Source organism: Moschus berezovskii, chromosome 14 (genome assembly GCF_049115385.1).
Source record: "Moschus berezovskii isolate FMDL1 chromosome 14, NW_MosBer_1.0, whole genome shotgun sequence".
Taxonomy (NCBI): Eukaryota; Metazoa; Chordata; class Mammalia; order Artiodactyla; family Moschidae; genus Moschus; species Moschus berezovskii.
Window position 1 is genome coordinate 53,934,059 of NC_142473.1, and position 27,850 is coordinate 53,961,908.

Here is a 27,850-nt window from a genome sequence, read left to right on the forward strand (position 1 = left end):
TTTAGTAGTTTTCTATATACAGGAAGATACAAGAGTCTGAGGATGTACAACTCAAGTATCTGGGGCCATATCTTGGGTTTTCTCATCCTGAATTCCCTTAGGGCTCACCCCACTGTGAGTGGCTGCAGTCTGGTAGCTGCTAGATGGCAAGTATTCTTTGTCCCCTTTCTGAGTTTTCACTGCTGACTGTGACATCTTTTGTTTGCTGTTCTGGCAGGGAATATTTTATCTTTCAAGAGGCTTGGCAACTTCCTGTAGAAGCCCTTCTTTGACCTTCCCAGAGGGCAGATTTTTGGCAAGCCTCCCAAGTAAGTCACTTTAGTAATCTCACAGGCTTAAATAAAAGAAAGGAAGGTTCTTCCTTGGATGGCCCACCTCAATTCTAGAAGTAGTGACTATTTCTTATATCTTCTTCTCTCATAGATTCTTTATATTTCTCTTTTAACTTTTACTAGCCAATTTCCCCACTAATATACTTTTTAATAACAGAATTCTTTATATTAAATGTTCCCTTTTCAAATCATTGTGTGGTCTCCTTCTCCTGTTGGACCCTTAACACAGCATCCAATTTAAAATAAATTTATTACCCTTCCCTCTTTGACTTCAGTTGTTTCTCATGCATGTTTGCTGAAATCACATCATCAATAACATAGTCAGTTTATAACCAAGAATCTATTCAGTTCAGTTCAGTTCAGTTCAGTCGCTCAGTGGTGTCCAACTCTCCGCGACCCCATGAATCATCATCATCAATAACATAGTCAGTTTATAACCAAGAATCTATTCAGTTCAGTTCAGTTCAGTTCAGTTCAGTCGCTCAGTCGTGTCCAACTCTCCGCGACCCCATGAATCACAGCACGCCAGGCCTCCCTGTCCATCACCAACTCCCGGAGTTCACTCAAACTCATGTCCATCGCGTCGGTGACGCCATCCAGCCATCTCATTCTCTGTCGTCGCCTCTCCTCCCACCCCCAATCCCTCCCAGCATCAGAGTCTTTTCCAGTGAGTCTATTGCCGGTGGTCAATGGACTGACAATGATTTCCAAAATGCAACAATTACCAAAACTCTCACTTGTGGTTGATTGGATGAGATTCAGGTGGAAGGTGCGATGTTAAGTTACATGGTCACTGTAGATCCTCAATCTAGTCTCCCATTTTTATCAAAAAACATTTGCTATCAAGATTATGGAATGAACTGACTGTTGGTATCTGCACTAAAAACCTTAGGTAGGAAAATCATTCACTTAGGACAGCCACTGACAATTCAGGGCATGTGTGGAAGTCAGAGGGCCACTATAGGAACCTTTAAGGCAACGTTTATCTCCTGCACCCAAAGATCATACATTTCTAAAAAGATCCAGCAGATGATGTAAATGAAAGTGTAACAGAGTTTCAAGGTAGCCTGAATGTTCAGTTTTGATACATCGTCTTTCATTAAGTCAGAACACTGAAAAATACAGGGAATTAAAAATTGAGGAAGTAATATGATCCTTATTCCCAGAATGTGGACCTTTGCATGAACAAGCCCCAAAATCTCAAAGTCTTTTAAGATTTCACACCAGAAGAAAGAACTTTATTCTCATTTTACAGAGAATAATTATTTTATCATGTCTGGACACCTCACAAAACCAAGCCTGAGTATGGTGTCTTACAACATGGTGCTTCTCCCATGCAAGGTCTGCCCCCATCATTTCTCACTGTACCCAAGTCAATAAGCAATCATATCTCAGCAAAGCATGAACAGGGTAGTGTTATTAACATTTTGGGAGAAAATGGCTTAACCACTGAAGTCGCTACAGAATCTACCTAAATGTACTAGCTGGAATCAAATGAACACTTGTAAACCTGGATCTTGAAAGTGTTAGATTTGAGACAGCAGAGGAAGTGACTGGTGATATAAGTTGACATGGAGAATAATTTATTGACATGAGGACACTCATACATGATTGGGGTTCACCATTACATCAGAGAAACCTGCAAACTATGATAATGCACTGCTGATATGGTTGCTTGAAATTTTAACATGATGAATTACCTACAGAAAATTAGAGACTCCATATCTGCTTGGCAAAATATATAGAAATCTAAAGGAGGTGAAAATATTAGAATGGATTTATCATGCAGGATCAGATAATTTATCACATGATTATTTTCTCTGGAAGGAAAGAAAGGATATCCCCTCACTGAGGCAATAAAGAATGTGTTTGTAAAAGAGTATCTGATATCTTTGAATAGTTCGGTAGTAGCTATGCTCTGTAGGCTGGACTTGTCAGCGAAAGCTGCTTCTGTGGAGCAACTTCCCACTATCAATGAGAATAGAGAGATTTTGAGACCACATGGCAGTACTTAGCTATCAGAAGTAAGCTAAATGACTGCAGTAGAGAGTAGCAAGTCTAGAATGACAAACAAGGTGGCAGCACCCATAATGATCTGTTGCATTAGACGATAGCATTGAAGAAAAGCCAAGTGGGCAGTGACTAGGTGTTACCTGAAATACATTTAAAACAGAGAACTTCTGACCATCAGACTGTCCTCAACAACTCTAACAGAAAACGATGACTCCTCAGATTATCTGAAAGATTTAAGTCACTTCACATACCGGGTAGTCATCAACTGGATGTGAGTCTTGGTTCCCTTGATGAAATAACCTGCCATGCCATTATAAGTATGCAACTACAACAGCAAAAAATACCCAGGTCTTTCCCCAAATAGACATACGTCCATTTACAAAAGTTCTTGTTCACTGGGGAAAGACAAATACCCAGATTCTTTGAGGACTATTGGATATAGGATATAATATCTCACTGATATAGAAAACCAAATATACCATCACATTCTTGTTTGGTTAAAGTATGAGATTATTGAAGCAAGATGATTGATGGAACTCTGGACCAAGTTTATCTCATAGTGAACCTGATGATTTTCAGTTCTACCTGTGTAGAGATACACAGTGATATACACAGATGCCTGAGTATATAACTAGCAAGATTACATTTAGCAGCTGGTAAAATCTCATGTTGTTACTCTGTCTGGGATGTTTAAACCATTACAGTGGGAAAGACAAAGTGCAAGGTCCCATTCACATAATTTATTTATACAAAACACAAATAAATTATGTGAATGAATGATTGTCCTAGAATCCTGTGGAATCTATCACTGGCTTTATGGGTGGATTGGTGGACAATTTGATGCTGAAAGAAAAGTGTAGTCGCTCGGTCATGTCCGACTCTTTGCGACCCTATGGACTGTAGCCTGCCAGGCTTCTCTGTTCTTAAGATTTTCCAAGCAAGAATACTGGAGTGGGTTGCCATTTCCTTCTCCAAGGGATCTTCCAGAGCCAAGGATAGAACTTGGGCCTCCTGCATTGCAATCAGACTCTTCATGGTCTGAGCCACAAAATATAATACAACAGCAAGACAGTCCCACACATGGGTGATCGTGAAAGAAAAAAATAATGAATAAAAATTCTCATAATGCGCAGTACTCTTGGTTGTCAATATTGTGTAGAAAGAGAGGTCATCTGACTTATGTGGATATACATGGACTTCTGTACTTTTCTGAAAGGTGTAGATAGTTGGTCATGGGATAGGATAAGCAACCTTGAAAGAAGAGAAAAAAGGAAGTCTGTAGAAGGTGCATGTGAAGTGCATATTGAAGAGGTCATAAAGAATGAAAATCTTTTCTCATGCTGAAAGTGAAAGTGTTAATTGCTCAGTCATGTCCGACTCTTTGTGACACCATGGACTGTAGCTCACCAGGCTCCTCTGCCCATGGGATTCTCCAGGGAAGAATACTGGGGTGGGTTGCCATTCTCTTCTCCAGGGTATCTTCCCGACCCGAGGATAAAACCTGGGTCTCCAGCTTTGCAGACAGATTCTTTATTGTCTGAGCCACAGGGAAGCCCCTTACCTCATGCTCCGTCAGTTCAGTTCAGTTCACTCGCTCAGTCATGTCCGACTCTTTGCGACCCCATGAATCACAGCACACCAGGCCTCCCTGTCCATCACCAACTCCCGGAGTTCACTCAAACTCATGTCCACAGAGTCGGTGATGCCATCCAGCCATCTCATTCTCTGTCGTCCCCTTCTCCTCCCGTCCCCAACCTTTCCCAGCATCAGAGTCTTTTCCAGTAAGTCAACTTGTCACATGAGGTGGCCAAAGTATTGCAGTTTCAGCTTTAGCATCAGTCCCTCCAATGAACTCCCAGGATTGATATCCTTTAGAATGGACTGGTTGGATATCCTTGCAGTCCAAGGGTCTCTCAAGAGTCTTCTCCAGCACCACAGTTCAAAAGCATCAATTCTTCGGCGATCAGCTTTCTTCACAGTCCAACTCTCACATCCATACATGACCACGGGAAAAACCATAGCCTTGACTAGACGGACCTTGGTTGGCAAAGCAATGTCTCTGCTTTTTAATATACTATCAAGGTTGGTCATAACTTTCCTTGCAAGGAGTAAGCGTCTTTTAATTTCATGGCTGCAATCAGCATCTGCAGTGATTTTGGAGCCCAAATAAATAAAGTCTGACACTACCACCACCCACCAAATCTCATGCTGCTACCCACCAAACAGTACACACCTCAGTGGAGGAATTCAATAAGGAAGTGGAGAGAACTTACATAGAAATATCACTTGGCCTTAGCTCCACTGCTGCCGGCCCAGTGGGCCCATAGATGGAGTCATAATGGCAGAGTTGGAAATAAAGCATGAGCCAAAAGTATGAGCTCTCTTTTCTCAAGGCTGATCATGGGGAAACAGTACAATTCTCATTACTGAGATGTTAATAATGTTATTACAAGTGTTTAATGTTCAGCTAACAGCAGCAAAACTGATCCAGAGCACTTGATATGACATTTTACATTCACATTGGGTATGCCCCTATAACATAATAAAGGACAAAGATAAATTTACCTACATAAGATCCAATGTTAGGTTACACTGATGTATATTTTAGGACCCAGTCTCTCTATATATATCTGTTTTGGAAGCATGCAGGAAATTGAGAGTTTTAAGAAAAAAGTTCAATTAGTAGAAGTATTTTTTGTATATGATTCAGAAAAAAACTGGCTTATTAATAAAGTTTCCTACATAAATCTGAGCTTTTATTATTGCAGAGTCTGATGAATATTTTATTCAGGCCTCATACTACTTTCAAATATAAATATTTGTTTACATACATTATTTCACTTTATCTTAAAAACCAAAATAATTTAGGTGTTATTAATATGAACTTACTGAATAAGAAAGCTAAGCAAATATCATATAACCTATAAGTTGAATAGTTTGTACTGTTGGAGGCAAATCTAGGCATTTGGTGGACAGTTACACCATTCTACCAAAGCATTCATTCAAAGCACTTAACTCTGAGGCAGCTAAAGATTAGATTTGAAGTCGCTTCTGAATTAAGACCTTGATAACAACCTTTTGAATCTGCTTAGTCTTCACACTGTAGATGATAGGGTTGAGCACAGGAGGAATAAGCAGGAAGATATTGGCCATGATGGTGTGGACAAAGGGAGGTGCTGAATGGCCATAGCGATGGACAAGAGACAGGCTGATGAGAGGGATGTAGAAGATGGCAACCGCACTGATGTGGGAAATGCAGGTGTTGAAGGCTTTCTGCCTGCCCTCTCTGGAGGCAATGCTGAGGACAGATCGGATGATCAGGACATAGGAGAGCAAGATACAAGGACAGTCAAACCCTGTTGTGGAGAAGAGTGCAAACAGACCAAGGATGCTGTTGATTCTGTTGTCTGTGCATGAGAGTTGAATGAGATCAACATGGTAGCAGTAAGAAAGTGAGAGGACCATAGAACTGCAGAAGGACAGCCTCTTGACAAAAAGCACAACTGGCAACATGACAGCAACATTTCGTGTCAACATGCTCATCCCAATCTGGGCGATCCTGGCATTGGTGAGGATGGTGGTGTATCTCAGTGGATTACAGATGGCCACAAAACGGTCAAAGGCCATGGCCAGCAAAACCCCAGACTCCATGAAAGTTAATCCATGGAGAAAGAACATTTGAGCAATGCAGGCATTTAAGTTGATCTCTCGGGCTTCAAACCAGAAGACACCAAGGGTAGTGGAAAGTGTGCACAGGGATAAGCTCAGGTCTGTGGCTGAAAGCATAGAGAGGAAGTAATACATGGGCTCATGAAGGCTCTGTTCACGGAGGACCACAAACAGGATCATACTGTTCCCAGAGAGGGCGACAGCATACAGGAGACAAACAGGGATGGAGACCCAGATCTGGGCTGATCTCAGTCCTGGAATACCCGTCAAGAGGAAGGTCAGAGGCTGAGCACTGGTATTGTTGAGAACCCACATAATAAGGGGCTGAGAAGACAGGGATATTTGATTAATTAAACATAACATATGATAAAAATATAGCTTATCATTAGACACTCTGAGATTCACTAAATTACTATCGCTGATCTAGGAATTTTAGTATTTTATGATTTTTATAGAGCCACAAGTTTCTTTCCCTGCTTCTCAGTATTTCTCATTTTTGAGAATTGAAGATTCCCTGAATTATTTACATCAAATTTTCTTAAGTCTATAATTATCTTTGGTGGCAACAATAACATAGTTCAATTTTTCTTAACTATAAAAGTTTCCAGTAGAATACCTAAACAGTATGCTGATAAATCTGGTTTCCAGGATTTTTAAAAAATAATTTATTGATCCTAGAATAAAGAACCAAAAAATCAGTTCATATTTGAAATGTGGGTATTATTAGGTTTTCCTGGGATATATCCATCAGTTTGTAAAGAATCTGACTGCAATGCAGGAGACCTGGGTTCAATCCCTGGGTAGAAAAAATCCCCTGGAGAAGGGAATGGCAACCCACTCTAGTACTCTTGCCTGGAGATTTCCATGGACATGGGAGCCTGGAAGGCTGTAATCAATGGGGTCACAAGAGTTGAAGAGTGACTAACACACACATGTCTAAGGTATCTCCAAGACTCACGTTTGTATATGTGATGATGGGCCAAAGAACCACACTAAGAAAAATTAGAATATCTTTCATTTGTTGAAATTTCCCTGTGCTGTTGACAAATACTAGTAAGCATTATATGATTTTACCCATACACTAACTCTAGAAGTTAGGTAATATGTATAAATGTATACATTGCATGTGAGGAAATGAAGACTTAAAGATAACAATTGTTGAGAGAAACCACATATTTAGAAAAGGTGGAGAAAAGAAGGAAAGCATAAAAGGAAGGAAGGGAGGGAAGAGGGAAGGAAGGAAGAAAAAAAGACAAAACTTGCCATTATTTTAACACAATCCAATAACACCTCATTTTGATAAATTTGGCAAGCTATTTCTAAAATGTCTTCCCTGGTAACTCAGTGGTAAAGAATCCTTCTGCAACGCAAGAGACATGGGTTCTCTCCCTGAGTTGGGAAGATCTCCTGAAGAAGGAAATGGCAACCCACTCCAGGATTCTTGCTGGGAAATCCCATGGACAGAGGAACGTAGTGGGCTAGAGTTCATGGGGTCGCCAAAGAGTCGGACATGACTTAACGACTAAACAATTACTGAAACACAAAGAACCACAAAGGCTAGCATTTCTTAAATACAAAACATGTGACAGATGTGATTATCTTCATATCCATAATCTGATCAAATAATCATAACTATCCAATCAACTACCAAAAAATGTTATCTCTAATATATAAATATCTTTTTTGGGTGTTAGTTCTAAAAGATCTTGTAGGTCTTCATAGAACCGTTCAACTTCGGCTTCTTCAGCTTTACTGGTTGGGGCATAGGCCTAGATTACTGTAATACTGAATGGTTTGCCTTGGAAACGAACAGAAATCATTCTGTCATTTTTAAGATTGCATCCAAGTACTGCATTTCGGACTCTTTTGTTGACCATGAGGACTACTCCATTTCTTCTAAGGGATTCCTGCCCACAGTAGTAGATATAATGGTCATCTGAGTTAAATTCACCCATTCCAGTCCATTTTAATTCACTGATTCCTAGAATGTCTATGTTCACTCTTACCATCTCCTGTTTGACCACTTCCAATTTGCCTTGATTCATGGACCTAACATTCCAGGTTCCTATGCAATATTGCTCTTTACAGCACCAGACCTTGCTTCTATCACTGGTCACATCCACAACTGGGTATAGGTTTTGCTTTTGCTCCATCCCTTCATTCCTTCTAGAGTTATTTCTCCACTAATCTCCAGTAGCATACTGGGCACCTACCGACCTGGGGAATTCCTCATTCAGTATCCTATCACTTTGCCCTTTGATACTGTTCATGGGGTTCTCAAGGCAAGTATACTGAAGTGGTTTGTCATTCCCTTCTCCAGTGGACCACATTCGGCTGTGGTCCATGTGATCAGATTGACTAGTTTCCTGTGATTATGATTTCTGTGTCTGCTCTCTGATGCCCCCTCACAATACCTACCGTCTTATTTGGGTTTCTTTTACCTTGGGTGTGGGATGTCTCTTCACAGCTGCTCCAAGAAAGGGGAGCCGCTGCACCTTACCTTGGATGAGGGGTATCTCCTCAAGGCCGCCCCTCCTGACCTTGAACGTGGAGTAGCTCCTCTCGGCCCTCCTGCGCCCGCACAGCCTCTGCCTATTGGACGTGCGGTAGCTAGGAAGTCAAGAGACACCTGGAGTAACAGGCAAATTTGGCCTTGGAGCACAGAATGAAACAGGGCAAAGGCTAATCGAGTTTTGTCAAGAGAACGCACTGGTCATACCAAACACCCTCTTCCAACAACACAAGAGAAGACTCTACACATGGACATCACCAGATGGTCAACACCGAAATCAGATTGATTACATTCTTTGCAGCCAAAGATGGAGAAGCTCTATACAGTCAGCAAAAACAAGACCAGGAGCTCACTGTGGATCAGATCATGAACTCCTTATTGCCAAATTCAGACTTAAATTGAAGAAAGTAGGGAAAACCACTAGACCATTCAGATATGACCTCAATCAAATCCCTTATGATTATACAGTGGAAGTGAGAAATAGATTAAGGGACTAGATCTGATAGATAGAGTGCCTGATGAACTCTGGACGGAGGTTCGTGACATTGTACAGGAGACAGGGACCAAGACCATCCCCATGGAAAAGAAATGCAAAAAAGCAAAATGGCTGTCTGAGGAGGCCTTACAAATAGCTGTGAAAAGAAGAGAAGCGAAAAGCAGAGGAGAAAAGGAAAGATATAAACATCTGAATGCAGAGTTCCAAAGATAGCAAGGAGAGATAAGAAAGCCTTCCTCAGTGATCAATGCAAAGAAATAGAGGAAAACAACAGAATAGGAAAAACAAGAAATCTCTTCAAAAAAATTAGAGATTCCAAGGGAACATTTCATGAAAAGATGGGCTCGATAAAGGACAGAAATGGTATGGACCTAACAGAAGCAGAAGGTATTAAGAAGAGGTGGCAAGAATACACAGAAGAACTGTACAAAAAAGATCTTCATGACCAAGATAGTCATGATAACGTGATCACTGACGTAGAGCCAGACATCTTGGAATGTGAAGTCAAGAGGGCCTTAGAAACATCACTACGAACAAAGCTAGTGGAGGTGATGGAATTCCAGTTGAGCTATTTCAAATCTTGAAAGATGATGCTGTGAAAGTGCTGCACTCAATATGCCAGCAAATTTGGAAAACTCAGCAGTGGCCACAGGACTGGGAAAGATCAGTCTTCATTCCAATCCCAAAGAAAGGCAATGCCAAAGAATGCTCAAACTACTGCACAATTGCACTCATCTCAAAGGCTAGTAAAGTCATGCTCAAAATTCTCCAAGTCAGGCTTCAGCAATATGTGAACCGTGAACTCCCAGATGTTCAAGCAGGTTTTAGAAAAGGCAGAGGCACCAGAGATCAAATTGCCAACATCCGCTGGATCGTGGAGAAAGCAAGAGAGTTCCAGAAAAACATCTATTTCTGCTTCATTACTATGCCAAAGCCTGTGACTGTGTGAAACACAATAAACTGTGGAACATTCTGAAAGAGATGGGAATCCCAGACCACCTGACCTGCCTCTTGAGAAACCTGTATGCAGGTCAGGAAGCAACAGTCAGAACTGTACATGGAACAACAGACTGGTTCCAAATAGGAAAAGGAGTACATCAAGGTTGTATATTATCATCTTGCTTATTTAACTTATATGCAGAGTACATCATGAGGAACGCTGGGCTGGAAGAAGCACAAGCTGGAATCAAGATTGCCGGGAGAAATATCAATAACCTCAGATATGCAGATGACACTACCCTTATGGCAGAAAGTGAGGAGGAATTAAAAAGCCTCTTGATGAAAGTGAAAGAGGAGAGTGAAAAGGTTGGCTTGAAGCTCAACATTCAGAAAACAAAGATCATGACATCTGGTCCCATCCCTTCATAGGAAATAGATGGAAAAACAGTGGAAACAGTGTCAGACTTTATCTTTTGGGGCTCCAAAATCACTGCAGATGCTGATTGCAGCAAGGAAATTAAAAGATGCTTACTCCTTGGAAGGAAAGTTATGACTAACCTTGATTGTATATTAAAAAGCAGAGACATTACTTTGCCAACAAAGGTCTGTCTAGTCAAGGCTATGGTTTTTCCTGTGGTCATGTATGGATGTGAGAGTTGGACTGTGAAGAAAGCTGATCGCCAAAGAATTGATGCTTTTGAACTGTGGTGCTGGAGAAGACTCTTGAGAGTCCCTTGGACTGCAAGGAGATCCAACCAGTCCTTTCTAAAGGAGATCGATCCTGGGTGTTCATTGGAGGGACTGATGCTAAAGCTGAAACTGCAATACTTTGGCCACCTAATGCGACGAGTTGACTCACTGGAAAAAACTCTGATGCTGGGAAAGGTTGGGGGCGGGAGGAGAAGGGGATGACAGGGGATGAGATGGCTGGATGGCATCACCGACTCTGTGGACATGAGTTTGTGTGAACTCCGGGAGATGGTGATGGACAGGGAGCCTGGCATACTGTGATTCACGGGGTTGCAGAGAGTCGGACACTACTGAGCAGCCGAAATGAACTGAATATATAAATGGGGAAACTGCTGTTTAAAGTGATTCAGTTCAGTTCAGTTCAGTTCAGTCGCTCAGTCGTGTCCGACTCTTTGTGATCCCATGAATCACAGCACACCAGGCCTCCCTGTCCATCACCAACTCCCAGAGTTCACTCCAACTCATGTCCATAGAGTCGGTGATGCCATCCAGCCATCTCATTCTCTGTCATCCCCGTCTCCTCCCACCCCCAATCCCTCCCAGCATCAGAGCCTTTTCCAGTGAGTCAACTCGTCGCATGAAGTGGCCAAAGTATTGCAGTTTCAGCTTTAGCATCAGTCCTTCCAATGAACACCCAGGATTGATCTCCTTTAGAATAGACTGGTTGGATTTCCTTGCAGTCCAAGGGACTCTCAAGAGTCTTCTCAGTCACCACAGTTCAAAAGCATTAATTCTTCAGCAATCAGCTTTCTTCACAGTCCAACTCTCTCATCCATACATGACCACAGGAAAAACCATAGCCTTGACTAGATGGACCTTAGTTGGCAAACTAGTCTCTGCTTTTTAATATGCTACCTAGGTTGGTCATAACTTTCCTTCCAAGGAGTAAGCATCTTTTAATTTCCTGGCTGCAATCAGCATCTGCAGTGATTTTGGAGCCCAAAAAAATAAAGTCTGACACTGTTTCCACTGTTTTCCCATCTATTTCCCATGAGTGATCGGACCAGATGCCATGATCTTTGTTTTCTGAATGTTGATCTTCAAGCCAACCTTTTCACTCTCCTCTTTCACTTTCCTCAAGAGGCTTTTTAATTCCTCTCTATTTTCTGTCATAAGGGTAGTGTCATCTGCATATCTGAGGTTATTGTTATTTCTCCCGGCAATCTTGATTCCAGCTTGTGCTTCCTCCAGCCCAGCGTTCCTCATGATGTACTCTGCATAGAATTAAATAAGCAGGGTGAAAATATACAACCTTGACGTACTCCTTTTCCTATTTGGAACCAGTCTGTTGTTCCATGACCAGTTCTAACTGTTGCTTCCTGACCTGCATACAGGTTTCTCAAGAGGCAGGTCTGGTGGTGTGGTATTCTTTTTCAGAATGTTTCACAGTCTATTGTGATCCACACAGTCAAAGGCTTTGTCATAGTCAATGAAGCAGAAATAGATGATTTTCTGGAACTCTCTTGCTTTCTCCATGATCCAGCGGATGCTTGCAATTTGATCTCTGGTGCCTCTGCCTTTTCTAAAACCTGCTTGAACATCTGGAATTTCACAGTTCACGTACTGCTGAAGCCTGGCTTGGAGAATTTTGAGCATCACTTTACTAGCATTTAAGATGAGTGCAATTGTGTGGTAGTTTGAGCATTCTTTTGCATTGTCTTTCTTTGAGATTGGAATGAAGACTGACCTTTCCCAGTCCTGTGGCCACTGCTGAGTTTTCCAAATTTGCTGGCATATTGAGTGCAGCACTTTCACAGCATCATCTTTCAGGATTTGAAATAGCTCATCTGGAATTCCATCACCTCCACTAGCTTTGTTCGTATGATGCTTTCTAAGGCCCACTTGATTTCACATTCCAAGATGTCTGGTTCCAGGTGAGTGATCATGCCATCGTGATTATCTTCATCCTGAAGATCTTTTTTGTACAGTTCTTCTGTGTATTCTTGCCACCTCTTCTTAATACCTTCTGATTCTGTTAGGTCCATACCATTTCTGTCCTTTATCGAGCCCATCTTTTCATGAAATGTTCCCTTGATATCTTTAATTTTCTTGGAAAGATCTCTTGTTTTTCCTATTCTGTTGTTTTCCTCTATTTCTTTGCATTGATCACTGAGGAAGGCTTTCTTATCTCTCCTTGCTATTCTTTGGAACTCTGCATTCAGATGCTTATATCTTTCCTTTTCTCCTTTGCTTTTCACTTCTCTTCTATTCACAGCTATTTGTAAGGCCTCCTCAGACAGCCATTTTGCTTTTTTGCATTTCTTTTCCATGGGGATGGTCTTGGTCCCTGTCTCCTGTACAATGTCACGAACCTCCGTCCAGAGTTCATCAGGCACTCTATCTATCAGATCTAGTCCCTTAAATCTATTTCTCACTTCCACTGTATAATCATAAGGGATTTGATGAAGTTAATTTGCCCCAAATTATAGAGCTCGACATAGAAAAGCTGAAGTTGGAACTTTCATGATGACCCCAAAGCATATATGACCTCATTCAATAAGGCTGAGGCACATAGAGAAGGAATCTCTAACATAGTCCGACAAATGTCCATGACAAATTTAGATGTTTACTTTCAGACACCTAAAATGTTAATTCCATGTCAGTTGTGTGGGTATGATGCTGCTTAGGCTTCTCAAGAAAAAAATCTCATCATGAATAGTTCTGTGTGCAAAGGGTCCAGAGAATTAGATGTTGAGGATACAACCAGTAGGGAAAACAATGCCAAAGTATAATAGAATCGCCAAATTCAGTTGAATCATTTTGGTGACCATCTCATTTATCCGCCACTTACATATTATTCTGACGACCCCTTCTTTTTGGAAATTTCCTCTCTCTGTAAATTATATGGCATAAGTCTCTATTATTTTTCTCCCACCACTCAGCAACTTCCCCTGAACCCCCACCAAAGGATTCTGCATCAGTAGCGTCATTCATTTATTAAAAATCTTTTCTATGATAGAAAAATATAAATGAGAAAAATAATATTTTAAACTGAATAAAAGTTAGAGAAACATATATCAAAGCCTCTGAAGCAATGCACTGAAAAATATTAACCAAAAAAATATGCATTTATTAGAAAACAATGATGGACTTCCCTGGTGGCTCAAATGATAAAGAATCCACTTGTAAGGAGAGACCTGGGTTTGATCCCTGGGTTAGGAAGATCCCTGGAGGAGGGAATGACAACCCACTCCAGTAGTCTTGCCTGGAGAATCCCCATGGACAGAGGAGCCTGGAGGGCTGCAGTCCATGGGGTCACAAAGAGTCAGACATGACTGAGCAACTAAGCACAGCTCATATTGGTCAAAACCTCATTGTTTTAATGAAATTTTCTTTGATTCAATGCAGAAAGCGATGATATAAAATATTTTTTGTTTTCAGTTTAAGATGTTAGAAAAATATTTAAATAAATGTCAGAAAATGAGCACAAATTAATGCATTAACAATAAAACCAAAGTTGATCATTTAAAAAGAAAATATGTGAATTTTTCTAAGAAAATTTTAGAAAAAGCATGATTAACTGGATGAGAAATAAGAACAAAGAAGTAAAACTTTTTAATAGACTAGTATGCATAAGTATAATATTATATTTGGCAACAGATACAAAATAGATAACATTTATAGAAAAACAATCATCAAATGAGCCCATGCTATGGTATGACTACACCAACAGAGCAAGGGAAGCAAATGATGATTTTTCTCAAGAGATGAGGAAGAAATCAGAAAATTCACTGGCAATCTGTGATACAATTCTTAATATTTAAAATGCAAATAGTGTTCCAAATGAAAGGTATCTTTCAGAAATTTGGAGCAAATGTATTTACCAGTGACCTGTGAAAAGCAGATCTGTTAAAGTTAGTGACAAGATAAAGATATTGTTAGGGAGGGGAAAATTTCCCCCCTACCCATACTTAGCTTTTGGCTAATCTAGTAATTAAATTGACACCAGGCAGATTAACAGGTGAAACATACACACACATATTAAATTTGATTTCTACATGTAGAGTGTGGAGGTCTCATGGAAATGGAACATTAGAAGTGGCCAAAGCTGGCAGCTTTATACTCTTAATACAAAAAAAAAACCATATTTGTGAGGAAATGACCAGACAAAGAAACTTAGGCTTGGGTGCTTAATTAGTGACACATCTAAACAGAGTTCTGGTTTGTGGTGGTAAACTAGTAAAGAAGTAGCGAGGTCTGTCTGTACAACCTACTGGGCTCTGAATTCCCTGTCTCTGATGATAAGGTCCTATCTTTACACTACAGTACAGGGAAGGTGTCACTGGGAGATTTATTTCCTAATTTAAGAAAGAGAGAAGATAGTCAGAATGCCCTTGCACTGGTTGTTTCTAAAGTAACTTTTGATTCAAAATAATCAACATGCCATTGTAATGTATTTTGGGATGGGCTGCCCTAAGCCCCAACGGTATTTATTAACACAATTACTATTCAACATTTAATGGAACAATCTTCATAAATGAAAAAAAACAAGTAAATAAAAGGAGATAGTGTTACCTTTGAGACAAAGCAAAACTGTCTTTATTTAGGTTTTAATTAATCATTTAAAAGAATAGATTGAAAACTCTTAAAAACGGAATCTGCCAAAGTGATTCTGTAGCCGATCAATATCACAAATCAATGGCTTTTTTTCTGCCACAGAAATTAACCACTGAGAGTAAAGTCACAGATTTAGAAAACAAACTTGTTACCAGAGGATAAACGTAGGGTGGGGAAGGGATAAACTGGAAGACTGAGACTGAAAAATTATCATGTGTAAAATAGATAACTATTAAGAACCTGCTGTATAGCTCAGGGAACTCCACTCAATATTCTATAATGGCCTATATGAGAAAAGAAATTTAAAAAGTATGGATATATGTATATGTATAACTGATTCACTGTGCTGTACACCTGAAAATAACACATTGTAAACCTACTCCAATAAAAAATGTTTTAAAAAGATATTAACTGCCAAGAAAATTTTATAAAAGTAATGATTTATTTATAATAGCTACAAAGCTATAAAATGCATTCATATGACAGAAGTTTGTGTCTGGCAGAGATAGGGGAGGTCTGTAAAAATTTACTGAAGATCATTAAGTCCTTTATTCCTTTCCTAAAAGTAAGAATGAATATTCAACAGTGAAAAGATGTGAATTTTCCCATTAACACTCCCATAAATTCAAAATGTTATCAGTCAATAACACAAAAGTTTTTGATGGATAGTGACAGATGTATTATAAAATATATTAGGTACTATAAATATGCAAATTATTTGGTATAATATTGAAGTGACAAAGATGGGATATCCTTTTATATGTCAAAATGTAATGGAAAGCTATTATAATTTAAAAAATGTATAAGGTTTAAAAATATATACCCCCAGAATAGAAGAGTATTTCCAAAAAATATATAAATGAAGATAAAGAATATAATGACAATGGCATGTTACCAGGAAAAATTTGATATTATAAATAATACTTGGTCAGTTGGTTAACAATTTATAAAAATATGAAAGGATCCTTATTTCACACATATCTGCACTTGGGTTAAAAATTTCAAGGCAAAAAAAAAAAGCTATGATAATTAATATTAGAATAAATAAGGGAAAATGCATATTTTGGGGGGAGTGCCTTCTTAAATAAGATGAAATGAAAACAGTTAAGTACAATACCAATACAGAACACACTATGTCAAACTTAAATACAACTGGTTACAAAAGATATGTGTAAGTAAAATAAGTTGTACAGCAAATATACACATGATAATGCCAAGGCCAGAGAACACTGCTGCTTCTGATTTAAAGTAGATTGTGCATGTGTTATTTATTTGATGACAGTCTGTGGTTAGATACATGGTAAGAGAGTTGGGAACAGGAACAATAACACTTAATAAATTTTTGTGTCCAGAGGTTTTGATCATGGATGTTGGGATGTATTATTCTGGCCCAGTATAATAATAAAGATGAAGGTACAAGTCCTTGCTCCTACACTGACACTGGTGAGAGGTGGACCTTGGTAACCCATTCCCATCTAAGATTCCTTACCTGTAAACCTTGGACTTAAATATCCATGGTTCCAAACTCCTAATTTATCTCATATACACACTACTATATATAATATTGCTAACCAACAATGACCTCCTGTATAGCACAGGGAACTGTACTCAATTTCTTATAATGGAAAAGACTCTGAAAAAAATATTTATATATGTGTGTTTAACTGAATCATTTGCTGTACACTAGAAACTGATACAACATTGTAAATTAACTATATTTGAATTAAAAAATAAAATCCCTGGTCTGCCAATATCAAGTTGTTTCTACAATGATCAAACGCCAAGATGTATTTGAAGTACTTCTTTCTAAACATAAAAGGCTTCTTAGAAGCTCAGACTGTGAGGATCCTGTGAAAAAGGTGGAACTGATGCCAAGTAAAAGAATTCAAAAAGCTTACTTTCTAACAAATTGGGAGACAGAAATAAAATTTAAAAGCTGTGTGAAATAACAATAAATTATACAATAAATATCAAATTTGGGCCACACAGAAGTACAATTCACTCAATTTCGTAATAGAACTGAATTTAATGCTTTTCCTGTAGACATATGTGTGCTTGCAGATGTGTCACTTTACTTTCACAAGCTCTAGCTTTGGGGTTGTCTCTCTGATCCCCTCTACTCTCCCTTTTTAGGTGTGCAGCCTTTTGCCTCCCCTCTCCCCATCCCTCCCTCTGCTCTGTCCCTTGCCCTTCTGATGAGCTTTCAACAGTCCCTCCTCTTGGTCTACACTTTCTGGTTCTAGCATCTTACCTGGCTCTCAACAGAGGGGCAGCTGCCTTTTCGTCTACTGCCCAGTCAATTGTACAGTGGGTAGCTCTCAGACCCAGTCTTCTGAGGAGCCCAGCATGTGACTCAGCTCTACTGCCAAGAGACCCTTGGGGCTTGGAGAGAGTAAAATTAGATGAGCAGCATAATCCTAGGTAGAAGACTAGAATTTCCCAGGAGGCTCACCTGGGAAATACTAAATAGTATGTTTTAGATTGAAGAAAATTGAAATAATATGTTTGCCATCTCCCTTTTAGTTATTTCACTATCTTTAGGAAATGTTCCATAAATGTAAACAGTCTTTTTTTCCTCCATTAATTTTCAGTTTTGTTTATTGCTGTGCAGGGTGCAGACAAGAAATGCCCTTACCCTTATCTCCTTTCTTCATTCCCAGATATTAATATAATCACCTACACCATAATATTTTCCTGAATATTTATATAAATTTATATATGGCAGACGCTTTACCATCTGAGCCACCAGGAAGTCTTATGCTGCTGAATCACTTCAGTCGTGTCTGACTCTGTGTGACCCCATAGACAGCAGCCCACCACGCTCTGCCATCCCTGGGATTCTCAAGGCAAGAACACTGGGGTGGGTTGCCATTTCCTTCTCCATCTTGGCATTTGATCATTATAGAAACAACTGGATAGTGGCAGATCAGGGATTTTATCTTTTAATTGAAATATAGTTAATTTGCAAAGCTGTGGTCTTATCAGTTCAGTTCAGTCACTCAGTCACGTCCGACTCTTTGCGACCTGATGAATCACAGCATGCCAGGCCTCCCTGTCCATCACCAACTCCCGGAGTACACTCAAACTCAGGGCCATCGAGTCGGTGATGCCATCCAGCCATCGCATTCTCTGTTGTCCCCTTCTCCTCCCATCCCCAATCCTTCCCAGAATCAGAGTCTTTTCCAGTGAGTCAACTCGTCACATGAGGTGGCCAAAGTATTGGAGTTTCAGCTTTAGCATCAGTCCTTCCAATGAACACCCAGGATTGATCTCCCCCAGAATGGACTGGTTGGATCTCCTTGCAGTCCAAGGGACTCTCAAGAGTCTTCTCCAGCACCACAGTTCAAAAGCATCGATTCTTCGGCGATCAGCTTTCTTCACAGTCCAACTCTCACATCCATACGTGACCACTGGAAAAACCATAGCCTTGACTAGATGGACCTTAGTTGGCAAAGTAATGTCTCTGCTTTTTAATATGCTATCTAGGTTGGTCATAACTTTCCTTCCAAGGAGTAAGCGTCTTTTAATTTCATGGCTGCAATCAGCATCCGCAGTGATTTTGGAGCCCCCAAAAATAGTCTGACACTGTTTCAACTGTTTCCCCATCTATTTCCCATGAAGTGATGGGACCAGATGCCATGATCTTTGTTTTCTGAATGTTGAGCTTCAAGACAATCTTTTCACTCTCCTCTGTCACTTTCCTCAAGAGGGTTTTTAATTCCTCTCCACTTTCTGCCATAAGGGTGGTGTCATCTGCATATCTGAGGTTATTGATATTTCTCCCAGCAATCTTGATTCCAGCTTGTGCTTCTTCCACACAAGCTGTGGTCTTATAGCTATTATTAAATATACTATATTTGTGTTTCAGTTGTTTGAACTTTAAAGCAAATCAATTTTGATTGAAATATGATTAAATAAACATTATTCAACACAGAATCTAAAACCCAAGAAGTGTCTAGAAAAATAAAAAACATACAATTTTGTGTAACTAAACACACATCTGTGTTCCTAGGTGGTTCAGTGGGTAAAGAATCTGCCCACAATGCAGGGGATGCAGGAGATGCGGGTTTGATCTCTGGATTGGGAAAACCCCTGGAGAAGAGCATGGCAAACCACTATTCTTGCCTAGGGAATACCATGGTAGAATAGCCTGGGCACTACGGTCCATAGGGTGACAAAGAGTTGGACAAGACTGAGGTGATTGAGCATGCAAACACACACCACTGTAAGAGGAGGCATCCATTCAACAAAATAAAATCACTTTTTTCCTTTGACTCTGATTCAATTACCCATATCTATGTCACATTTCTATTTAATTTACACTGGACCATGGATTTCTGGGATAACATTTTGCTTTCTCCAGAATTCAAGTTATCTTCCATTTTGCCCACTAACAAGATAAAGGGATAAATACAAACTTTCAACATTCAGAGATTATGACTGCTGATTCCAGTCTGAGATGGGAAGAAGACATGTTGCTTGTTCTGTGTCCTCCAGGGAGACGCTAGAAAAGTAGGAAGGCTTCCTCCATACACATACCCTCCAGGAGGGAGGTTGGATCTGAACCCCATGCTACTCCAGAATTATTGTTCTGGGTCTTAGTTTTAAATACCCCAAAGTACAAAAACAGGGTCTCAACTTCCCTGAAGCTATTCATTAGCTAAATCTCATCCCATTTAGGTCTTTATCCCTTTAGGCTTGAGCAACATGGATTGAACTGCTATTTCAACTCGTGAGTCAGTGTGAAGGCACCAGATTCTGTAAGAATTCAGGAAAACGTGCAGAGAGAAAAGACAGGCACCTCTCTAGGGCTCCCCTCTCCCATTTCAGACTTGGGTGGCAGGTCAGCATTGCTTCTCCATTGTTCACCCAAGGGGGCATAAAAAAATCTGTGATCTGAAAGTCAGAATCAGCAGAATAGAATGAGGAATCTGAAAGGCATCTCTTTTGAGGGAACTTTGGTCTGTGAAACAGACATTAGAGAGTCTGGAAAATAGATGAATCAGTGGAGACAAACTGGTTTTGAAAGGGGCTACAGTATACGAATAGCCAAACCTTGGTTGAGAAGAGTCACCACCCCTAAAGGAGTTTACAGAAGAGGTGAGTTTTCTATTAAGGCTCATGGGCAGAAGGCAATAAAGACGCCATCCTAGAGAAGGCAGTCTATACCCAGAGATGCCAGAAAATCAACCTGGAATCTTGTTATAGAGGCAACCAGTCCAATGAAAAGCAGAGTTCTGCTTTCAAATCCAGATTTCCCTATAATTTGCAGGTCCCCTTTGCATCTGGCTTTTTCATGACAGGGCAGACAAAAATCTCTTCTGTGTGCTACAAGAGTGAGTGTTTCAACCAATCCCTATCTAGCAGAGGCAATGGTGTGGACCACCCAGATCCTTGGGTGTGGAGTTATGCACTTGGCACTAATTTATGGGGCTTCCCTTGTGGCTCAGCTGGTAAAGAATCCACCTGCAATGCAGGAGACCTGGGTTTGATCCCTGGGTTGGGAAGATCCCCTGGCAAAGGGAAAGGCTACCCACTCCAGTACTCTGGCCCAGAGAATTACATGGACTATATAGTCCATGGGGTCACAAAGAGTCGGACACGACTGAGCGACTTTCACGTTCAAATTTATTATGTGGTCTTGGGCAAATCATGTAACTACTCTCAACTCTATTTTTCTCATTTTAAATGCAGATGCAGAGTCTTTGTGGGAGGAACAATAAAATGTAAAGGCATATCTACAAAAATAGCAATGTCTTCCACAGTTCATCAAAGAGATTATTGTTCACTTTGATAAATTGTATCTCCAACCAGCATCTTCACCAGTGCCCATGGTACAACCTGATGAAGATGGTACAACTTGTGCTTTTGCTGGTGCCACTGAGTCTCAGTGACTACATTTTCACAAGTGAGGGGATGACATACAGGAGTCAAAAAGGAGTTTGGGAGGAAGCTTCTACCTCAAACAGAATATGTGACAACTTGGGAAGACCAGGACAGGCAGAAGGGGATTAAACAAAGCCCTAGTGCCCAGATAATGGGTGTGTATTTCTGAAATTTCACCATACTCCATATAGGACTATTTGTTTTGAGCAAATCTACAGCTAATATCTAGATAGGATTATCTAGTTCCAAACTTGAGCAAGACAACTTCAGAGCCACACCTCTCTCAAATTGTTGAAAATCTAGGAAAAAATCAGAAAGAAGCTAGGTTTATTGCATGTCTTACAGAAACCCCAATTAGATACCTTTGGGTTGGGTTGAATAAAACATTTGTCAATAGATTTGTTAAAGGAGATTTGAAAAGATATCTTTCTTGCCTACATGTTTCTGTTATAAAGGAGTTAAGAATTAACCAAAGAATTTAAGAATTGTCAAACAAAGACTCAGGTCAAGTGAGATTGAATAGTGAAAAAATGTTGGGTAGGTAAGCTCCAGATGAATTTTTTGAGTCATTGACTCTTAGTTAAGAGTCACCAACTGGAACAAACAGTAGGCTCAACCCAAATAATTCCATCAAATACTGGCAGAAGACGATGTTCACAAAGTCATCCCCTGGTCAGCAGGGCAACAGCTAGTATGAAAAATGTGCACAACTGTCTTGTGGGCCTGGTGTCAAAGTAGAGGATTCTGTCAGACCATTTTAAGATGTGTGTGCGAGCATGCGTGCTCAAGTCATGTCTGACTCTTTGTGACCTATGATCTCTAGCCCACCAAGTTCCTCTGTCCATGGGATTCTTTAGGCAAGAATACTCACGTGGGTTGCCATTTCCTTCTCCGGGGGCTTTTTCCAACCCAGGGATCAAACCCAGGAGTCCTGCATTGGCAGGTGTATTCTTTACCACTGAGCCACCTGGGAAGCCCTTTTAAGATGTGGTCAATGTATTAATGATGCCATTGCTACTGAATAATGGATTCTATTTGTTATTTTATTCAGCAAACCTTTATTAAACTCTTATTCTGTGGCCTACACAGGTGCTAGAAAGAGAACATGGCTTAGGGATGGCATTATGAAAATTTATCATTTAGGACAGGGGTTGGAAAACTATAGCTTACAGACCAAATCTAACTTGCAGCCTGTTTTAATAAATAAACTCTTATTGGAACACAGCCATACTCATGTATTTATATATTGATTATGGTAGCTGCTTTGGCTAAATGAAGTTACAACAGAGATATGACTCAAAAGCCTAAAACCTTTAAGATCTGACTTTTTCAGGAAAAAAGAAAAGTTTGCTTATCTTCCAAGTAATAGAAGTTGTAGCCTAAATTCATTACAGGTACACAATTGCTGAGTCAAGTTATCACCCATTCCAAATCCCCATGGTAATTGTTTTAGAGTCAAAACTAATTCATTATCAGTAAATACACTGCTATCTGCCTTTAAGTCAAAGAGTTTTCCAAACCGACTTCCAACCCGGAATGTGGCCCAAGTGTTGCACCATTGTTTTAATTCAGAAGCAGGAGGCCACAGCATACAGCCTGTGTGCTGTATAGACCTCGGCCTTTGTTATCTGGTCATCTGTCTGAATATATATCTGAATATTTCTACCAAAGGAGATTCTCATGCAAAATCTAAAGTACATTCTGACTTTGAACACCTGCAAACTGGTCAGTGAAAGTGTGCATGAAGTCCAAAGAAAGACAGGGCAAATGGGATGGAGGCCTGATTCAGTCCCTTGCCAGGCTGGTGCCCTTGGCTAGCATGCTTGCTCCACCTCCCAGACATCAGCCCTGTCCTGGGAGGGGTCAGAGGGAACGTACAGTCCTGTCTTCCTCCTTTGGTTTCTACATGGTAAGGTCCTTGGCTTTGGGGGTCTCAGAACATGTCAGCAGGGAGACGACAGGGTCTTCTGCATAATCATCTCTCATGGAGAAGTAGGAGCCCTCTCCATGACAGAAAGGAAGAGCAGATCACTGCTTCCCACATCCTCAGAGCATGGGTCCACCATGAATGGGTATTGTGGTGTCGTGTAGTGAACCAATTGCTCCCTGTGGAAGAACTTCTCAAGAGGAAAGAAGGGACCTATTCTTAGGTTAAACAAATGAGTTGTCAGTTCTAAATTGAAAAGAAGGGAAAGAATATTATGATGTTGTTTGTCAAGATAGTTTACCTTTCACAGATTCTATTTTCAAAAAGCTATTACTCTTATAAAATATTATGAAATATTACTCATGAAATATTATTATTAATGTAGCTTATATATTCTGACCCCCTTTGCATGGACATAAGTATGAATAAATAATAATTAGTGGCATTATTTTATATTGCAAATTTTTATTTATTAAGATAGTCAAAATTATTCTGGTTTAATATTAACTCAAGCTGCTCAATTGTTCAATTATTTCATCCAAAATATTATAAATAATAATCATGACTGCTTTTAATGTTATCCCCTAAAGGGAGTAGATTACCTTCCCAGTGGAGAAACATTAACTGTCCAGTGAGGTTGACTTCAGGGAAAAGCTCTTCTCATCTGGTGCCCTTCATCCTCCTTGGGATCCCAGGATTGGAGAATTCTTAGTTTTCGGTTGCCTTTCCATTCTGTGCCATGTGTGTTGTGACTCTAGTTGGCAATATCACTCTCCTTTATGTAATCCGAACGATCCCACCTTGCATGAGCCCATGTACCTCTTTCTGGCCATGCTGGCTATCACTGACTTGGTCCTCACTTCCACGCAACCTAAAATGCTGGCCATATTCTGGTTTCACAATCATGAGATTGAATACCATGCCTGCCTCATCCAGTTGTTCTTCCTCCATGCCTTTTCTTCCATGGAGTCTGGATTGCTCATGGCTATGGCCTTGGACCGTTATGTGGCTGTCTGCTTCCCACTGCATCACTCTAGTATCCTGACCCCATCTGTCATGGATAAACTGGGGGCAGGTGTGATGATGAGAGGGCTGCTGTGGGTGAGTCCTTTCTGTTTCATGGTGTCCAGGATGTGCTTCTGCCCCAATCAGATCAACCCCCAGTCATACTGTGAGTGCATGGCTGTGTTGAAGCCAGTGTGTGCTGACACTAGAGTTAATCGTGCATATGGGCTCTTTGCAGTCTTCTCTGTGGTTGGCTTTGATGTTAATGTGATCAGTGTATCCTAAGTGGTGATTTGCAGAACTGTGCTGTGGTTACCCTCAGGTGAAGGCCAGTTCAAAGCTTTTGGCACATGTGCCTCCCAAGTCATCTTGGCTTTTTATGTCCCTGCTCTCTTTACTTTCCTCACCCACTGCTTTGGATATCAAGTGCCGTGAATGGTACATGACATGTTGGCTATTCTCTTATCTCCTGGTACCTCCCATGCTTAACGCCATCATCTACAGAGTTAGAACAAAACAGATCAGGGACAGGGTTGTTCAAGGATATTGTAGAAAAGACCCTTGAGTAAAAGCTTAGGTATATAACCATCCCAGTCACCCCACTGATCTGGGGACATAAATATAGAAGGTTTAACATGATATTGCATGTTGTCAGAAGATCATCTCTATGAACAACGGACTCAGAAAATAGCCATCCTCCTGAAGCAACAGGGGCAATTTTCAGGATACCCTGAATATGATTCTCTGAAACAGGTTATTCATAATGAACACAGGGTTGACCTATGTTAATCATCAGACGAAAAGAGTAAAAGACATGCTCACCTATCAAATTTGTGAAGATCAGAAAAGAATATCATCTTCCACAGACAAACAAGATGACATTTCCTATTGAATGACTGGTAGAAGGATAAGTTGGTATACCTTGTGATAAAGGAATTTAGAAATTTTGGTGGAAATTGTTTAAAAGTTTTCTATTTTCCCCAAGCTTAGAATTTATTTATATAAATAGAATGTTAGAAAATGATGTACAAAGACAAGTGTGGATTCATTATTACTAAAAAAAAGAGAAGGAAAACATTCAAATATTGATTTATAAGAAAGCAGATATAGTAATGACCAATTGAATGCTATTTATCATTTAAAACCAGTATTTTCAAAATGTATCTAATGGTGTGGAAATGATCAAAATATAATGTAAAACTGAAAAAAGATGGTCCATATGGCTGATTTCAATTCTAAAAAGGAATATCAGTTCAGTTCAGTTAAGTCTCTCAGTCGTGTCTGACTCTTTGCGACCCCATGAATCACAGCACTCCAGGCCTCCCTGTCCATCACCAACTCCCAGAGTTCATTAAAACTCATGGCCATCGAGTCGGTGATGCCATCCAGCCATCTCATTCTCTGTCGTCCCCTTCTCCTCCTGCCCCCAGTCCTTCCCAGAATCAGAGTCTTTTCCACTGAGTCAACTCGTCACGTGAGGTGGCCAAAGTATTGCAGTTTCAGCTTTAGCATCAGTCCTTTCAATGAACACCCAGGATTGATCTCCTTTAGAATGGATTGGTTGGATCTCCTTGCAGTCCAAGGGACTCTCAAGAGTCTTCTCCAACACCACAGTTCAAAAGCATCGATTCTTCAGCAATCAGCATTCTTCACAGTCCAACTCTCACATCCATACATGACCACGGGAAAAACCATAGCCTTGACTAGACGGACCTTGGTTGGCAAAGTAATGTCTCTGCTTTTTAATATACTATCAAGGTTGGTCATAACTTTCCTTCCAAGGAGCAAGCGTCTTTTAATTTCCTGGCTGCAATCAGCATCTGCAGTGATTTTGGAGCCCCCAAAAATAAAGTCTGACACTGTTTCCCCATCTATTTCCCATGAAGTGAAGGGACCAGATGCCATGATCTTCGTTTTCTGAATGTTGAGCTTCAAGCCAACCTTTTCACTCTCCTCTTTCACTTTCCTCAAGAGGCTTTTTAGTTCCTCTTCACTTTCTGCCATAAGGGTGGTGTCATCTGCATATCTGAGGTTATTGATATTTCTCCCAGCAATCTTGATTCCAGCTTGCGCTTCTTCCAGCCCAGCGTTCCTCATGACGTACTCTGCATATAAGTTAAATAAGCAGGGTGACAATATACAACCTTGACGTACTCCTTTTCCTATTTGAAACCAGTCTGTTGTTCCATGTCCAGTTCTGACTGTTGTTTCCTGACCTGCATATAGGTTTCTGAAGAGGCAGATCAGGTGGTCTGGTATTCCCATCTCTTTCAAAATGTTCCACATTTTATTGTGATCCACACAGTCAAAGGCTTTGGCATAGTCAATGAAGCAGAAATAGATGTTTTTCTGGAACTCTCTTGCTTTCTCCATGATCCAGTGGATGTTGGCAATTTGATCTCTGGTGCCTCTGCCTTTTCTAAAACCTGCTTGAACATCTTGGAGTTCACGGTTCACATATTGCTGAAGCCTAGCTTGGAGAATTTTGAGCATGACTTACTAGCGTGTGAGATGAGCGCAATTGTGCAGTAGTTTGAGCATTCTTTGACATTGCCTTTCTTTGGGATTGGAATGAAGACTGATCTTTTCCAGTCCTGTGGAACAACAAGAGTCCAAAATACAGTACTTGGATACAATCTTTAAAATGACAGAATGATTTCTGTTCGTTTCCAAGCAAACCATTCAATACTACAATAATCCAGGCCTATGCCCCAACCAGTAATGCTGAAGAAGCTGAAGTTGAATGGTTCTATGAAGACCTACAAGACCTTTTAGAACTAGCACCCAGAAAAGATGTCCTTTTCATTATATGGGACTGGAATGCAAAAGTAGGAAGTCAAGAAACACCTGGAGTTACAGGCAAATTTGGCCTTGGAGCACGGAATGAAGCAGGGCAAAAGCTAATAGAGTTTTGCCAAGAGAACGCACTGGTCATAGCAAACACCCTCTTCCAACAACACAAGAGAAGACTCTACACATGGACATCACCAGATGGTCAACACCAAAATCAGATTGATTATATTCTTTGCAGCCAAAGATGGAGAAGCTCTATACAGTTAGCAAAAACAAGACTAGGAGCTGACTGTGGCTCAGATCATGAACTCCTTATTGCCAAATTCAGACTTAAATTGAAGAAAGTAGGGAAAACCACTAGACCATTCAGATATGACCTAAATCAAATCCCTTATGATTATACAGTGGAAGTGAGAAATAGATTTAAGGGTCTAGATCTGATAGATAGAGTGCCTGATGAACTCTGGACGGAGGTTCGTGAAATTGAACAGGAGACAGGGACCAAGACCATCCCCATGGAAAAGAAATGCAAAAAGGAAAAATGGCTGTCTGAGGAGGTCTTACAAATCGCTGTGAAAAGAAGAGAAGTGAAAAGCAAAGGAAAAAAGGAAAGATATAAGCATCTGAATGCAGAGTTCCAAAGAATAGCAAGGAGAGATAAGAAAGCCTTGCTCAGCGATCAATGCAAAGAAATAGAGGAAAACAACAGAATAGGGAAAACAAGAGATCTCTTCAAGAAAATTAGAGATTCCAGGGAACATTTCATGCAAAGATGGGCTCGATAAAGGACAGAAACAGTATGGACCTAACAGAAGCAGAAGATATTAAGAAGAGGTGGCAAGAATACACAGAAGAACTGTACAAAAAAAGATCTTCACGACCAAGATAGTCACGATAACGTGATCACTGACCTAGAGCCAGACATCTTGGAATGTGAAGTCAAGTGGGCCTTAGAAAGCATCACTACGAAC

General features: G+C 40.3%; 1 protein-coding gene and 1 pseudogene across 1 annotated transcript; one reads left to right on the forward strand and one right to left on the reverse strand.

Annotated features, from left to right (window-relative positions):
* Positions 1–5,378: 5,378 nt before the first annotated feature.
* Positions 5,379–6,377, reverse strand: OR51F2 (olfactory receptor family 51 subfamily F member 2). The gene has a single exon (XM_055422645.2). The coding sequence runs from the start codon at positions 6,375–6,377 to the stop codon at positions 5,379–5,381; it is 999 nt and encodes a 332-aa protein (XP_055278620.2).
* Positions 6,378–23,655: 17,278 nt separating this feature from the next.
* On the forward strand, positions 23,656–24,663 carry LOC129553644 (olfactory receptor 52R1-like; annotated as a pseudogene).
* The last annotated feature ends 3,187 nt before the right edge of the window (positions 24,664–27,850 follow it).